General features: G+C 36.1%; 1 protein-coding gene across 2 annotated transcripts in view; it reads right to left on the bottom strand.

Moving 5' to 3' along the window:
• Positions 1 to 6,149: 6,149 nt before the first annotated feature.
• The window catches only part of LOC131069125 (protein SUPPRESSOR OF K(+) TRANSPORT GROWTH DEFECT 1), a 37,544-nt gene continuing 26,998 nt past the window's right edge, over positions 6,150 to 16,695 (bottom strand). The window contains exons 4-9 of one of the 2 annotated variants that reach the window (XM_058004456.2): positions 12,125 to 12,323; positions 7,452 to 7,520; positions 7,224 to 7,298; positions 6,958 to 7,056; positions 6,646 to 6,810; positions 6,150 to 6,552 (exon numbers count right to left, since the gene is read on the bottom strand). In XM_058004456.2, coding sequence (XP_057860439.1) covers positions 6,427 to 6,552; positions 6,646 to 6,810; positions 6,958 to 7,056; positions 7,224 to 7,298; positions 7,452 to 7,520; positions 12,125 to 12,323 — 733 coding nt within the window. In that variant the 3' untranslated portion in view covers positions 6,150 to 6,426. Of the gene's footprint in view, positions 6,553 to 6,645; positions 6,811 to 6,957; positions 7,057 to 7,223; positions 7,299 to 7,451; positions 7,521 to 7,596; positions 8,096 to 12,124; positions 12,324 to 16,695 lie in introns of those variants that run through there. The other variant, XM_058004457.2, reaches the window with a different exon arrangement.

Genomic DNA, 16,695 nt, shown 5'->3' with positions numbered 1-16,695 from the left:
AATTGTTGTCTTCTTAATCTTGATCATTATCTTGTTTTTAGAGGAGGTTCTACAATTAGAGCACTAAATTAGTCATATTTCAATAGGTGTCTACAATTTCTTTGTGCTTTAGTGATGTTCCTGTTGTTGGGACATTATTTTTTTAGGCTTCTTAGTCCTTCATGTTTTCTCTTTTTGGAGAGGAGTTTTTCTCCCATGAGATTTTTCTACCTAATTAGGCCTTGTCAGGACTCATCGTTGCATCTTTGCATTGGTTTTGTTCCTCCCTAACTTGCACTTAAATAGGGGTGTTGGTGTGAATAAAGTTATGTTGGACATTGGTGTTTTTACGCCAAAAGCTCGAGTTGTTAACGAACGCCACAGCAGCCAAAGACAAGGATCCACGAGAGGCGGTTAAGCACATGTCCCAAATCTCGAGTTCAGTGTTGAATATCTATTATAGATGTGTGCAAGAATGTGTGTCAATCAAATTAAACACTAAACACATCAATGAGACTAATTGAAAGTAAATTTAAGAAAAAGAAATTCAAACTCCGCTTCCTTATGAATGTCCCGTTGTCCTCTATCTCCAAGGATTTATTCAGCCATGTTAGCTCTCAGATTTATGCACTCATAGCTTTCAAAATGACGACCTAGAGAATGAGATTGAATTCAAAATGCAAGAAATTCTTCCTACAATTGTATGACACTAAGCTAGATGAGATGCAATTTTGATTCTACGTAATGTTAAAACGCACTATTGATCTATGCTAAATGATAATGCTATGCTATGCTATGAAATGCTTAAAGATTACTAAAATGTTGGAAATGCTTAATGTTCCTAATTTGTGCAAAATGATCTTCTAACTTCTAGCTTCTAGACCTTGATTTGTGCAAATGAGAGTTTATTTATAGATTTTCCAAGGCTCGTGTCCTAGGTGGCAAAAATGGCAGTTAGGATTTGATTTGAGAAGATGAAGAGTTGGAGATGGAGAAGTTAGAGAGAAAAGTGGAACATGCTTCCTTAAGAGAAACCAAGTGCTATGTGGAGGATGGAGAGGAAAAGGAATGCCAAGTGTCCTTAATTGGTTGCAAATGCCATGTGTCTCTCCAAGTTTGTTGAATTGGTTGAAGATATTTGATCAATTAAATATTTGAGAATATTTAATTTATGAGACACATGTTGATGTGGCATAATAAGACAAGTTGGTTAGATGATATGGAAATGATTTTAGGATAGGAATAATAAATGTCATGAATCATACAAATAAATTAAAGAATTTATTTATAGATAGAGGAATTAGACATTAAACATTAATTAAATAACATGTATTTAATTAATTTTTTCTCAAGCCAATTTTAGGTGCATACAACTGACTAGAGGGTAACAATCCCCCCCTCAGCGCAACCCACAACATTTGAACCTGTAACCCAGTGCTCCGATACCACTTGTTGGACACCGTTGTCGTTATGGCAAAAGCTCGAGCTATCAACGAACGCCACAGTGACTAGAGACAAGGATCCACGGGAGGCAGTTAAGCACATGTCGCGAACCTCAAGGTCAGCATTGAACGTATATTACAGACTACACGGTAACAAGTTATGTACTTAACTAATTCATTAGTGGGGACCTATTCGCATATTAAGTTTACGTAGGGCCTAGGAATATTACTAGAAGTCTTAGTTGTCTAAATGAGATCTTATCTTATTTTATCTTAATTACTTCCTATATCATGGGTCATTTAATTTTTGCTATGTTAGTTGTCTCATGTCATAGGATTAAGACACATATCATAATCTTATTTAATTATATGCCCTTACCTTGCCTATATAAGGAAGGTACCTCTAGTATTGTAATATATCTGCAAGCATCAACTTGTGTGCAATATCATCATCATGTTTTGTATACTTGATTCGATGGAATAGCATATTTTGGTGTTGCTTCTCTCTTATCTTGTGGAAATTATTTGGTATTGTTGATTGAAGATCTTGGATGATTACTTCAACACCTAAGTCAAGGTTGTTCACTATCTTCACAACGTCCTTACTAATGTTCTTAACATTTGATCCTGATCAGTGTGGACTTCGTTAATTTCCCCTTCCTCCCTAACCATAGCTCCTTTAAGAACATCAACATTAGTCTCCAAGTCATGGCTATCATTGTTCTCTACCATAGTTCTTTGTGAGTCTTCTTATATTACATCTTCTTTTAAGGATTTTTGGCACATATTGTTCAAATGACCAAACCTTCTATAGTTTTAACAATATGGACCTGAATTTTCATAGACAATTGACTAGATCCACTCCCCAAACTTAGATTTTTAAAATTATCCATGAAGGTAAGACTTTGTCCATTTCTGGATTAACACAAAATCTAGCAAACACTAATTATTCTTTTCCTTCATAAATTTATCAATAGTCAGAAATTGACCAAAAGAGCTAGTTATACTTCCAATAATCTTTTGGTCCTAACATTCAAGCAACAAACTACTAATCTCACCCGGGCAGGGGAAACAACACAAAGATCAATTGTTGAATTGAACCCAGGGAAGATTATTACAATTATTTTGATTAAAAACAAGGACCCTTCAACCAAAACCCTATTCATATCTTTCTGAATAGAAAAAAAAAAAAAATGTCCTTCCACCATAGCACACAAAATAGTACCAAACATAGTTAAGCCATTTATGAACTAGATCAATATTGGGTCAAAATGCAAAAACTTGCCTCTAAGATGTTCTCCATGGTTGAAACAACTTCATCCATTACAGAATCGGCAAGGTTGATAACAATGCCTTCTTTTGTCTACAAAATCATTGCTAAATCTACCCTTCCTCCCTTTCAAGGTCCTAGCTTTTTGATAGAGTTAGACCAACTATTTTGACATGTTTCACCATTAAATCCCTTTGAGAAGATGACAATAATATTGCATGGGAACAGTGGAGCCCCACGAGAGCCCCCCAAAGTACCACCCATCAACAAGAATCCCAGCTAAACTTCAAAATTCAAAAACCTAACCCTAACATATACGTTCTCCAATAATGACACTTAAGTTGATACAAAAGAAAGTTTTAATTTTCTCTAGTGTCCAATCCTTTTATCATGGATTTCTTGTGTTTGTAAGATTTGTTTTGAAACATCTATCCATATTCTCACATTGTTATACAAGTTCATTTTCAAGAAATCTAAAAATGACTTCATTAGTCATTGTCTAAGCTTAAATTGTTTACATTGATATGACATTCAGTGTCAATTCGTAAATTTCATTTTGACAATATTAACAACTAAAGATGAAGAACCTAAAAATGACTTCACTAGTCTAAGGTTATATCATTTATGTTGATATAACTTTCAACAACAAGAGTCAATTGCATTTTAATAATCTTCATAACTAAAAATGAAGATTAAATCAAAAGGGCATTCTTTCCATAATACAACATAAATTGTCATATATGGAAATGATATGGATTTATTGTAGGGTACTAATATTTATATTTAAAATATTCATAATACTTAAGCATTTTTTTGGAACCCCAAAATTGATATTTGTATCAAAGTTCAACTACCTAGTTTTTTTTGTCAAACTCACCAAACCGTATTTCATGAGTAGGAATGGTTTACTTCACACTCATTGCATCTATGTGATGCTCATAAGGGTGCAACATTGAAACTTTGCAAGAGCTTACCCATGCCAATACTACTCTAACTCAAACACGCTTAACTTTTACCTCAAGGTTGAACCTAATTAACTCACTATCCATTTGCGAAACCTTCAACAACCATTGTGACTTATAAACCATTCTTTGTGCAGCCCCTTTAGCTCATCAATTGATAATCAGGGGCCATTTTCTATAGCATGTTAAATTATGAAATTTATATCAAGATTCAACTATTGTTGAGTAAACATTGACGCATATTTCATGAATACTGGTTCACACAAACCCATCTCTCATAAGAATGACTGATCCACTTAGCAATCATTGCATCCAAATAATGCTCACATATATGAAGCATCAAGACTTCTTGAAAGACCACCCGTCCTAATATTCTCCAACTCAAGCACACTTAAGCATGAATTTTCCTCCAAGATCATACCCACCTAGCTTGCTAGAACATTTGAAAAGCCTTCAAAAAATGTTGTCTTTCAAACCATTAATTATAGAGCCCCTTTAGCTCATCGAGTGAGTTTGATCTTGGGGAAAACTCCATGATTAAGAGCACTTTAGTCAAATTAGTACAAGTGACCTTAAAAATCTTGATACTCCACCTACTTCACCCCCATGAGCATCATATAGATGCCATGAGTATCAATTGGACCATTCATTATCATGAAAGATGGGTTCATGTAACCACTACTCAATGAATGGTTCCTAAAACATGATACTTGCTAGAAGGTTTGCAATTGAGGTAGCAAGCTAAGTGGACTTGTTCCTGGGGTAAACTCCATGGTTAAGCACTCTTGACTCAGAGAAGTATTAGGATAGCCGACCTCCCTAAAAGTCTTGATGCTTCACTCTTGTGAACATCACCTAGAAATGAGTGCTAAGTAGACCATTCATTCTCATGATAGATAGCTTCAAGTGAACCACTACACATGAAATATAGATCAAAGGTTGGTATGGCTTCATACACCAGTAAGTAAATAAAATAAAATTTGGATAAGCCATAAAATAAATATTTTGTGCATAAAATAAACAAAACAGTAGTTATAATTGATATTTGATAATTCAAAATAGAGTGAGCTGACAAATATGCAACAGCTTTATATTATATGCAGTGTACAATATGGGGAAATAGACGATGGTCATAGTTGAAACTCAAAAACTACCGAACAAATCATCACATTGTTGTCCATTAAATCCATCCAAATCTACAATCAGTTTGTTCAAACTAATGTAATAGGACTAGTATATGCCACTCCCACTCGCTCCATTGTGGGACACCTATTTAGAAGTTCCAGTTTTATTAGTTGTGTTTTTAACTCTTACATTTCTGTAAGTATATCAAAACTATTAATAGAAAAGCTTTACCTTTTTAATTTTTTAAACTATTGGGTTTTTCCCAAGGATACGTAGTCTTACTCTTCAAACTCAACAGGTTTGTTGCCAAGTAAAGTCATGTGACTCAACAGCTTTTAAATAATGGCACATTCCTTTTTTGTCTTTCCCTGCCATTTGAACACGTCAGGAAAAATGCCAATATATTATGCCTCCAATGATTTTAATAGTGAGCCAGCATCCAACTACAGCTATCGCCCAGTATTTCTTCTATGAATTCACTTTCTACGGTTGGTGAAAAGCAATAATAGCGATAACTTCTAAGCACCTGTTTACCACAATGAAAACACCGATATAGCAGGCGGCCATGCCCCGAAAGTGTATTCAATAGGCATCAGAAAACCAAATACCTTGAACCTGATGGCAAGTAATGTGTGTGAAGCAATCAACTTGCATCCTGATGTTTGTACGGCATGATGAATCAATAACACGATATTGAAGGGCGTTGCAACAACTGTTAATTGCTAAGAAAGCTTGAACCGGTTTGCGGCTAAAGAAGATCTGCTATAAGAGATTACTTGCATGTACCCAAAACTATCATTCCAGAAAAAAAGCTTCAAAACTACTACTACAACAACGATTAAGAGAATCCATAGTGCACTTAACAACAACAAAAAGAGGCAGGCAGCAAGCAGTTTGATGAGACAAAAGAATCCATAGTACACTTAACAACAAAAAAAGAGGCAGGCAGAAAGCAGTTTGATGAGACAAACATACTGTTTCATGGCAATACCATGAATTCAACAAATAGATGCACCAGATAATTTAGTTGTTACGGAATTTGATCTCAACATTAGCCTTCCTTAAGACTTAACTCCAATGCCTTTTTACGGTATCAGCTATTTTAATCGCACCAAATGGTCAACACTGTTTGATAATCTTCTATCGAAAAATATTAAGACAGAATCATGGTCATGATGGAATCCACAATGGCCAAATCCTTTACTGCTTTTCTTATGTCAGGGTGGATAAACAAGACTCGATAGATTACAGACAGTAAAATTGATGTTCAGAACTTGAAGGTGTGAATAGTTATGTGGACAATATTTACAGACCTTGAGAATAGATTACTTAGAAAGACCATGATGCCATAGAAATATGATTCACTATAAGTAAATGGATAACCAATTCACAACTGAATTATAATTGCAGAACTCAAGTCCTAGAATATCAGGCCACAAATTTCAAAATTTGAGACGAGTCAAACTAAAAAAGAAAACACTCCTATACAATCACAAGAAATACAGTGAACCAAAAACACGAGATTGGGGCTAGCAATCAATGACACTATTATTAGCAATAATAGAGCTTGCCATGTTAATTAAAAGCTGATGATTTAGTTTTCATAAAATTACAGATTCAGTTAATAGACTGCTTTGATTGGAACTTGTCAGCCCTCTTCACCAAATTCCTTAGTAAATCTCTCGTGCACTTCCAGGTTCTCCTTGCTAACAGTTGGCTTTTGCCTTGCAAGAACTTTATCAAAATCTACTTTTGAGATTGGCGGTGGTAGTATCTGTAGCAGGAGAATTGGATATATGGTCATTTTTTGCTAACTGGTACTGAATATATGAGGTGAATATCAGAAACAATTCAGTTCTGAAAGTACCTTTGCAGCTAGTCCTTCTGCTGCAAGGTCCTGCATAGTAGTCTGCACGGCACCAGCTTGCCTGGGACCACATGGCATCCACATTTCTCCATCCTCTGTTGAAATCTTCCTGAAGAACATGGCATCTTGAGTTTTCCGAACGGGTTCAAATAGAACATCTTTTACCTGTCATCAATAGCAATACGTTAGAACAAAATGAATATGGATGGCATAATAAATTCATCTTAAATAAGGTCAAACAATTTAAACTATTTCTGGCATTCCACAATCTGATTAGTGGCAAATAGAAGTTAGAGATAAAGAGTTACTTACACAGACTGATATATCAGAACCAGAGAATCCCTCTGTTCTACGAGCAAGATCCTCAAAATCTTTTTCACTAAGGTTGTTAGGTGTATCACCTAAATGGACCTAAAATATCACACATGCTCATATTAATTGTATAATATAGTATTCCATAATTTTAACAGTACGTACAGAGAATTAGCCTTGTTCTAAAATTATCTTCTGTTGCTACTTTTTTCCTTTCATATGTTACATTCCAATTCCTCCTCGTGAATAAGGCAGAGGCCGCATACCTTGAACATATGCTGCCTTGCCTTGAGATCTGGTAGAGGGATGTAGATCCGTTTGTCAAATCGCCGTCTGATTGCCTGTAACAAAGTCACCAATGATCAAAGGTGGCATTTCTTATGTCTATTCAACATGTTCAATTTTAATTCCAATCTATAGCATGCTAATAGTAATAGAAGAGCTTAATAAAGAAATTATCTATTTTCTGTTAAAGTTCCATTAGTAAATTCAACCTGGTCCAATGCATACGGAGTATTGGTCGCAGCCAGAACAAGCACTTTGTGGTCATTATTACCTACACCCTGTACAAAGAAAATAGGGAAGCTACATAAAATATTACTTGAAATGTACTAAAGAAAAAACAATGCAAGAAGATGATCCAAGAAATTGGATACTTAACCCTGTCTAACAAAACAATCCCAGCTTGAAATAAATCAATGCTAGGCTCAAGCATGTCATTAAAACAATGAAACAACGGTACTGAGCTGATTAGCATAGACCATTGATGAATTATGAGAAAAAAAAAATTAAATAAGAAGTATTATGCAGCACCAATACTCGCAAGCATGTTCTGCAGGATCTGAAACAATCGTATGTATTACATACAAAAAATTATGCCAAAAAGTATTAAAGCATCCCTGTTGCTTTTCTATAATAAATAGTCTATCAGATTAATTATTGTCCAACAAGAAACTCTTTCAATTTTGGGAGAAGTGCAGCCTTACAAAGAATTATCTACAAATGTTCAGTCCAGAATTGAGTCCTTGTGAGAAGGTTGCTTAACAATACTGGAAAAGCTACCATTCAAGTTCTCCCTCTAGGTCCGAAGCAAAGATAAATACGATATCCCTCCCTGGGCATTATTCTGACATAGGACCTGTATACAGGCAGTTGTAATTTTAACCGAAGAGCAGCAGACAAACTACTCTAGTCTCTAACAGCACTCAAGAAAGTCAAAATGGATCCATGGAAAAAGCTGTTAACAAAACCATATGCTTCTTGTAAGGCATGTGATGTCTAGGTTTCACCATACTCAAATGTCAAGCAATGCTTGCTCGTGCATATAGCAATTCCAAAATTTGAAAATGAAAACAAGCTAATAGACAGAACAGTGTGTGCAACATGAACATCAAACCTGCCAAATAAAATAAACAATTAGATACCACGTCTTCCAGTGCCTGTCTCTCTGCAATATCTTCTGTGATGAAATCTCTCCTATAGCTGAAGCTCTATCAGCAAATTTCTTTTTAATATGGCCTTCTTTCAAGGGATAATTTTGCATCATAAGCATTTATATATACAGACATGTCTAGTGATTATTACTTTGGGATACCTCTAGTTTGGATGTATTTGCTCCTAGATTTCATCTTCTGTGAATTTAATTTGGTCATTCAGTTGCTTGCTAGCAATCCTGATTAGCTACTCTCACTTGATGTACCTTTAAGTCCTATTGGACGACTTCGGAATTCATAGGCATAATCTGTTTCTCTCTTTCTTCTCTACTGAAAAGTCTCAAAATTTTATAAAAAGGCATCCATGAGACTCTAAATAAATGATGGCATCTAGCTCTAATCTTATCACATAAAAAGTTAAACAAATGTTTCTCACTCCCTTTTTCATTGTTACAGAATATGTGTGTATCTTGGATCTTCATGTACCAGAGCATTACCAAAAGGTATGTAACACACATAAACAGTAAAATCATTGTCCATCAGCTATAAAAATTTAAGAGTTAGTCTCTTAATGTTATAGGTGAAAAAGCAGGTGATAACATCAAAATCTGGAACAAGAAAGATAATTAGGCACCAGGTACCAAGCACAACTATCCTGTAATACTCTGCAAGCATTTTCATGATAATTATTATTTATTTAATCAGGCATGAACCAATTTCTGTCTATAGTTCTCAAGAAATAAACTCAAAATTGATTATATAACCTATGGCATAAGGGTGTGAAACCTTTCAAACTGCAACCGATCTGTCAGAAAGACACAGGCAAAACTAAAGTCTTACTACTTTATGCAACAAAAATAACTAGAGCAATCATTCCATGAAGAGGTAAGGCACCTTGCAAATATCTCAGTATTTCCCTTGTACAATATTGAAATTCAAAAATGTTATTCAGATCCAATCTGAGTGCTTGTATCTCTTTCCCACCTCTTAATGTCAGGAAGCAGCCATTCATGGTTCAACAATTTAATTCTACTTCGAATCCACTTCACAAATTTGGCTTTTCTTAAATGTCCAAAAAACACAAACAAGAGCAATCATTGAGTTATGCATAAAAGTCTAACAATGAAGCATCAGTCAAAATATACCCTTGGGCATTAATGTGCAACATAAAAGTGTGACTGAAAACAAATGAAAATAACTCAAAATATCGTTGATATGAAAACAAAACAACCTTTCAATGAGCACTTACAGAACAATTGAAAAAATTTGAATAAAAGCAACTGTAGCTTGAAAAGGCAATATTTGTATTAAGGATATTACTCAGACAATCACAAGTGAATTACCAGATAGAAATGATATAAAACATGACACAGAATTCTCTAAATTTCATAATGGAAAACAAAGTCTATATGGATAATAAAAAGGCTAACAATTATAGACCTGCTAAAAAAACACACAACCACTGACCTGAATGTAAAAAAGACAACACAAGTTTCTCTAAATTTCATATTGACAACAATATCTACACATACACAATGCAATTGCCATCAATCTTGGAAATGCTCAACTAGCATAGAACTGCTGTCTAAACTTACATTTCTGAGCCTAGTATACCAATATGTAATCGGGTAAAGCATCAACCTCCAGTGCTTCTACCTAATCAATATGATCCCACTTCATTTAATAATAAGATATCCACAAAACTTGATGAGAAAAAAATAATTTATTGACTACAACACATTTAGAATTAGAGCACATGTACTCTTTCTGAGCTTGGTTTACTTGGAAAGGAATCTGAGAAACTCAATATCCCATACAAAGGATATTCATAAACAATCTTCAACAGCTTGACGTTTGAGCATATTGTCAAATCCCCCTTGCCCACAAACCAGGCTGTAAAAGTTAAAAGCTTTGACATTGGACTTAAATCTCCATCTTCCAAGTACAAACAAACCTCATCAGCAAGCTTAAAATTATGATGTGTTATTCTCCAACCAATTCCAATAGCTCGACTGATTTCTTGATAATTCAGAAGGTTGGTGGTAACTGATGCAGAAGCTGCAAAAGCTTCAAGTTTATCTGCTCCTTTTTAGCAGAGAAGAAGCAGCTGAAGATGATAAAATGCAACTCATAAGAGGAAATAGGCAAAATACCACATTTAGTTTAAAAAAGGAAACAAGTGAATGAGTAAAACACTTGGTTATGGGCATGCTCAATCCAAATCGGGCTTGTTTCATCATGTCAATCAATGCTCGATCACAGATTCCAAAGGCTTTTGAGGGCAAGAAAGGTAGATTATTTAAACTGGTGACCTAGGAGTTTCAACAATGCTTATTAGAGCCCAAATTTTCTCCAAGAGGCCATGGCCAATGAAAGAGAAGTTGTGCAACTTGGGTACATAAATAGTCCTGTTGAAAAATTAAATAAATGAGTCAAATCTAGCAATTGATTTCATACCAATCAACCACTACAATGACTAATTATAATTTCAGTAATTGAAAATCAAAAAACACTAATCAACTTCATACAGATTCTCTACTAATGATTCAGGTGGCAGTAGCATTACGGTACAGAATTTAGAAAAAAGCCAAAAAACTAGGTCACGTAGTCAGGGTGTAACTCCTTTCACCCTTTATCATAATTGGAAACCATTTAGTGAATTGGAAAAACATGGATCATACTCTAGACCCACCAAGATGGTTGCATTACCATTAATTTTGGCCAAAAAAAGTTTGAGCCTCCAGAAAGTGCTCTGAACAGCCTGAAACTGAAATACAAAAATGTAGAAAACACCAAAATTGAAGGTTTTGTGAGTTTATTATCATGACAAATCGCCTCTTCTTCTTGAGCAGTTGGGCCAACTTTTGTCACATGATTTATCATTTTCCATATTGATTTGCTTCATTTTCTATTTTTAGATTGTCAGTTTCCTACTGAAAATAGGTATAAAGAAATTGGCATCCAAATGTTAAAAAAGACATTTTGATGTAGCTTCACAAACTCTTCGCAGTGACTGCACCTTTCTGTAAATAACACATTATTTTCAATAAAGATTTAGTTTACATTGCAGTATATATTGATTTGTCATTTGTGATCACTTGATTCAGTTTCCTTGTCGTTTACATTGCTTTTATAACACTATAAGTTTTTGAAATATAATGCGCTGTCCACTTGAGTGCCAGTCGAATCTGAGTCAACCAGGGCCAAGCCAGAAAAGTCATTGGATTGAATATTTCTAGCTGCTATAGAACTTTAATATACTAAAGAAAGTAAAATGCACACATCTACAGAAAAGGCAAGAAAGACAATCCTAATTTTGCAAAATATAGTCATCTAGGTAGCTTTTAATAAACTGGAAAACGACTTAATTTCCAAATATCATAGGCGCAAATATAGCCACTTACCAAAACATAACACAATTTTCTCCCTTGACAAAGGGAACATGTCTTACGTAAATGCCATGAAAAGCCTCAATTCCTAACAGTGAAACTTACCGTGCATAAGCAACAGAAAACAAACACTAGACTAGGAAGATAAAGCCTTAAAACATCATCATTTGTATTCAAAAGCTATGTTACAAACAATACAATCTTCTAAATCTAGGTTATAAAATATAAACACATGAAAGTATTTAGTTATTTAAATTGATTTATGAATTCCAAAATAATTTCCAAAAGAGAACTCATCCAGCTTTCTGAATTTTTGGTGGCTGAAGAAGTTTATTTGATTGATACCTGCATCTGAACCAGAAGTTCAGTTTTTATTCGTCGAGAAGCCTCACTTTCATTTCCTTCTCCACGTTGCCCACACAAGGAATCTATTTCATCAATGAATATAATAGAAGGGGCGGAATCCCGAGCCATTTGGAACAGATTTGAAACAAGTTTCTCACTTTCACCCATCCATTTTGAAACAAGGTCCGATGAAGAAATGCTGCCAATTCAATATTGCATATGTTAACACAGTGAGCAACCAATATCACAAAACCCATATAGGTAAATCATTTCATACACTATGAATATTTGAAATGCATTCAGATATAAATTCAATTGAATTCTTTGAGAAAAAATATGGCCTGCTGCCATACACAAAAAATATGTACAGAACTAAAGCATCAAGTTGAATTTATGATTCAAATTCACCAATGTCTCTTCCAAAGAATACAAACTAAAATTCATTTAAATAGAAAATACACAGTAGACAACAACATTAAGGTTATCACCTATTGGGGGGCTGTTGGTGCCCTGATTCTTGCCTGTTTGGAAACAGAGGATGGTCCTTTAACTGGTTTCTCTCCTTTATCACCTATTGAGGTGGTGATCTTGGAGGGTATATTGTGCTTAGCTCTGTTCATTCTCGTGATCAAGGTTAGGGGTACCTTTCAAAAACCCACTGTTTTAGGTTGCGGGAGCCTTGTAAAACCCACTTTCAGGATTGAGGGGGCCCAGAAAAACCCTATGTCTCTTGTGTTTCTCAGGGACAAGCTGAATGCTAGCAGTTTTCAAGGGCCTAGGTTGGCCAGTGTTGGTTTTTGGTTAGGTTTTGGCTTTGTGGCCCAGAGTGTCTGATACAGGTTATGGGAGCCTGGGAAAACCCTTCTTGTTGACTGAGGGTGTCTGGAAATACCCTCGTTCTTTGCGTCTTGTGGTCTATTGTTTGCTGACCCACGATTTGGACCAGCCTGGTTTGTAATGCTCTACTCTTGATGTCTGGCTGGCGCTTGGTTGTTTGTGGCTGCTTTGGTTTGTTGCTTATGTTTTGTGCAGCCATTGGTTTTGGGCTCTGGACACCCATAAGTCCAGAAGGTTTCAGGTCCTTTCAAAAACCTGTGGTTTGCTGCCAGGTGGTCTTGATCATTTTTTGATGGCAGTTCTTTGAATATAAAGGGTTTTGTTGTGACCATTTCACACATCGCCCCATTTGAAATGGGGACCCCTCTTTTTGCTCATTTTTGCTCGCCTTTCGCTTTGCTTTTTTAGGATTTTGGTAGTTTGTCAGTTGTCTGGATTTAGGGTCAAGCCTTAGGGTTTCCATTACTGTCTTTTCAGGCCAGAATCCAGTCAGTTTTGAGAGCTTTTTGAGCTTCCTCTCGTAGGATGCAATTTTGAATAAAATGAATTCGCCAGAATGGTCTATTTTCAATTGGAATTTTTAGTGCAGAGTCTTAATTTGCCTAAGTGTTGATGATGAAAATATGAATTTTATCCAATTGAGTAATTTTGACCAAATTTTGAGTTTTTTGCTTTTTGATCCTGGGCATGGGGAATGATTTGTTTTTGCCTTGTGAAGTGATTAAACTTGAGAAATCTTGATATTTTGGCCTGTAGGAGCAAAATCGCTCCTGTCCCTCAGTGAAGGACCGGAGCTCGTTTTCAAAAATCTTACTGTCTCTGCAGGGTCAAGATGAATTTCGAATTGGAAGTGATAAAGAAAGACGTGATCTTTCCGTTGAATATAAATTGAAGAACTTCACGAACACGGAAATGCCCCAGGAGTAAAAAAATCGCTCCTGTCCCTCAGTGAAGGACCAGAGCTCAAAATCAAATATTGCTTTGTCCTTGCAGGATTTTTACAACTTGACGATTTGAAGAGGTCCAAGGAAGTACATTTTACCCGTTGAATATAATTTGAAGGCACAAACATGAAGAAAAATGGACCTAATTGCAAAATCGCTCCTGTCCCTCAGTCAGGGACCAGGGCGAAATCCATTGTAGCTCCCGTCCCTCTCCCAGGGACCAGAGCGAAATTCTTCATGATGCATGTTTTGGGCAAAGATCAAGCAAGTCTTAGGTTTGAAGGCAAGAAAGGAAGTGATTTGAACCCGTTGAAGACAAATTGAAGATTACCAAACACCAACAAAGGCCCCAAATGCCCAAGTTCGCTCCTGTCCTCAGTCAGGGACCAGAGCGATTTTTGTCTCAGACAAATTTCTTGCCAAGTTACAATGAATTCCAAGACATGGATGAGTGAAAGAGAGTGCAACAAGACTGTTGAAGATAATTTTTGAGGATAGCAAAGTGAGATGAAGCCTACAAGAGCAAATTCGCTCCTGTCCCTCAGTCAGGGACCAGGGCGAAATGATGATTATTTTGCTTTCTACTTAAGTTCAGGACGCTCCAAGAACGAAGTACAAGGTGGCGAGGATGTTTTAAGGCGTCTCAATCAAGAACGAAGTTACAAAGACCACTAAAATGAAGGATTTGCACCAAGACACTCAAGTTCGCTCCTATCCCTCAGGCAGGGACCAGAGCGAAATTCCTATAAAGGCCTAGATTTTGAAAGTTTACCAAGTATTAAGCGGCCAAGAAGGATCAAGGGACTACGTTTTACCCGATGAAGGTAATGGCAAGTTGAAGAAGGCAAGGACGAGCTCAAAACCTTGAAATTCGCTCCTGTCCCTCTCCAAGGGACCAGAGCGATATTTACTATATTTGCCAATTCATGCAAAATTCATGCCAAGTCAAGGTTTTGTGAGGTCACACAAGGTCTAAGGCGTCTTAACAAGATGATATACAAGGGTTTTAAACGTCAAATGAATACCAATTTGTACAAAGAAGCTATATCGCTCCTGTCCTTTGGACAAGGACCAAAGCGATTTTTATTAAAACCTTCATTTTTCCTCAAATGCATGTCAAGGCAGGGTCGCGCAAGGTCAAGGACGCCATTTGGAAGACTATGAACAAGAGGCAAAGATCAGAAGTTTGCAAATTTGAGCCAGGACACAAAGATCGCTCCTGTCCCTCACCAAGGGACCAGGGCGATAATCCTCCAAACATCAAATACGCCTTGTAGAAGTCAAGTGAGATAAGCATGGAATGAAGAAATAACATTATTGTTCGCCTTATTATGGAGATTTGAGATTTAAAAGGCAAGATCAAGGAGAAACTATGAAGTTCGCTCCTGTCCCTCTCCAAGGGACCAGGGCGATAATGGTCATAAGAGGCATTCGTTCACACAAGCAAGTCAATCAAGCTCGAATGACCCAACGAAAATGGCAATTTCAACGTAGGAATGAAGATTTTGAACGTCAAAAGTACAAGGATCGAGACTAAAATGGTAGATCGCTCCTGTCCCTCAGTCAGGGACCAGGGCGATGAGGTTTGAATCTTCCCACTTTTCCAATTTTGGCGCTAAACAAACATTTTGAATTTATTTAAATGCTAGAAAATTCGATAATCTGAAAATTTAATTAAAAATGGCATTTAAAATTTGCGCTTGATCATTAATTAATTATTATTTTGCCTTGTCAAAAAATCGAATTTATTAATTTATAAACGAAGGCATTTAATAATTAATTATTAATTAATTTAAAAATTAAACGGAGCGCTTGGTATTAATTGGTTTGTGAGGTCGGCCTTTGTTATTTATTTAAAAATCGTTTTAATTACCTTATTTTTACCAAGTCGGCCTCAAGGTAATTGTGGTATGAACGCTTATAAAAGGAGGTGAAGATTTTCATTTTCACATTATCATTTTATCATCCACATTCAAGAGCGATTTGAGGAAGATAAAGGAAAGTGCGAATTGTGTTTAGAGAGAGCGAATTTCATTTCAAGCAAGGTGGTGTGAAGTATCATCAAAGGAGGTGCGAATCTAAAGTTTCATATTGTGCGAACTTGCCAAGGATATTGGAAGATCACATCAAAGACTTGAAAGGTGGCGAAGTTGCTAATTTGAAGAGGAGATCACATTGAAGCCATCTAATATCAATTTTGCCTAGGCGATTTTATTCATTTTGCATTCTAGAGTTAGTTCTCTAGTGAGGTATGGCGATATTGGTTTTATTGTTTTTAATTTTAATTTTAGATCGTCATAGCTTAAATTTTGAATTTTGAAATTTTGAATTCCAGCTAGCTCGATCGTTTTTGAGGAAATGATAACTCTAAGACTTATCATGATGTTTCCTAAAATCTATCTAATCTATGTTATGCATTGCAATATCCAGTTACTTATCGTGAAATGTTGTGTAGGTATGGCAACCCCTAAGGCGGGAGCATCCACCAGTCGTCCAGCTCTCATGAAGGAAGATCAAAAGACCGAAGAAGTGGAGACCAAGATCGTGTCGAAGTGGAGCAACATTGGAGATACTAACTTGGGCAACTTCAGCACGAAGAAGTTTCGAGATGTCCCTTACATTGGCAAGCCATCACCTGTCGCCTGGAGGATAATTGAAAGTGGCATCATTAAGGCGGTCGGCTTCCCTCCAGCAGTACAATGTCAGGAGTTGATGATCGAGTGTGCTCGTCATTATGATCCTCAATCCAGAACGATCGTGTCCAAGGAAGGAAACACTTTGGTTTATCTT

This window comes from Cryptomeria japonica, chromosome 1 (genome assembly GCF_030272615.1).
Source record: "Cryptomeria japonica chromosome 1, Sugi_1.0, whole genome shotgun sequence".
Lineage (NCBI taxonomy): Eukaryota > Viridiplantae > Streptophyta > Pinopsida > Cupressales > Cupressaceae > Cryptomeria > Cryptomeria japonica.
The sequence above is the reverse complement of the archived record's forward strand: the minus strand, read 5'-3'. Positions and strand labels throughout refer to the sequence as shown.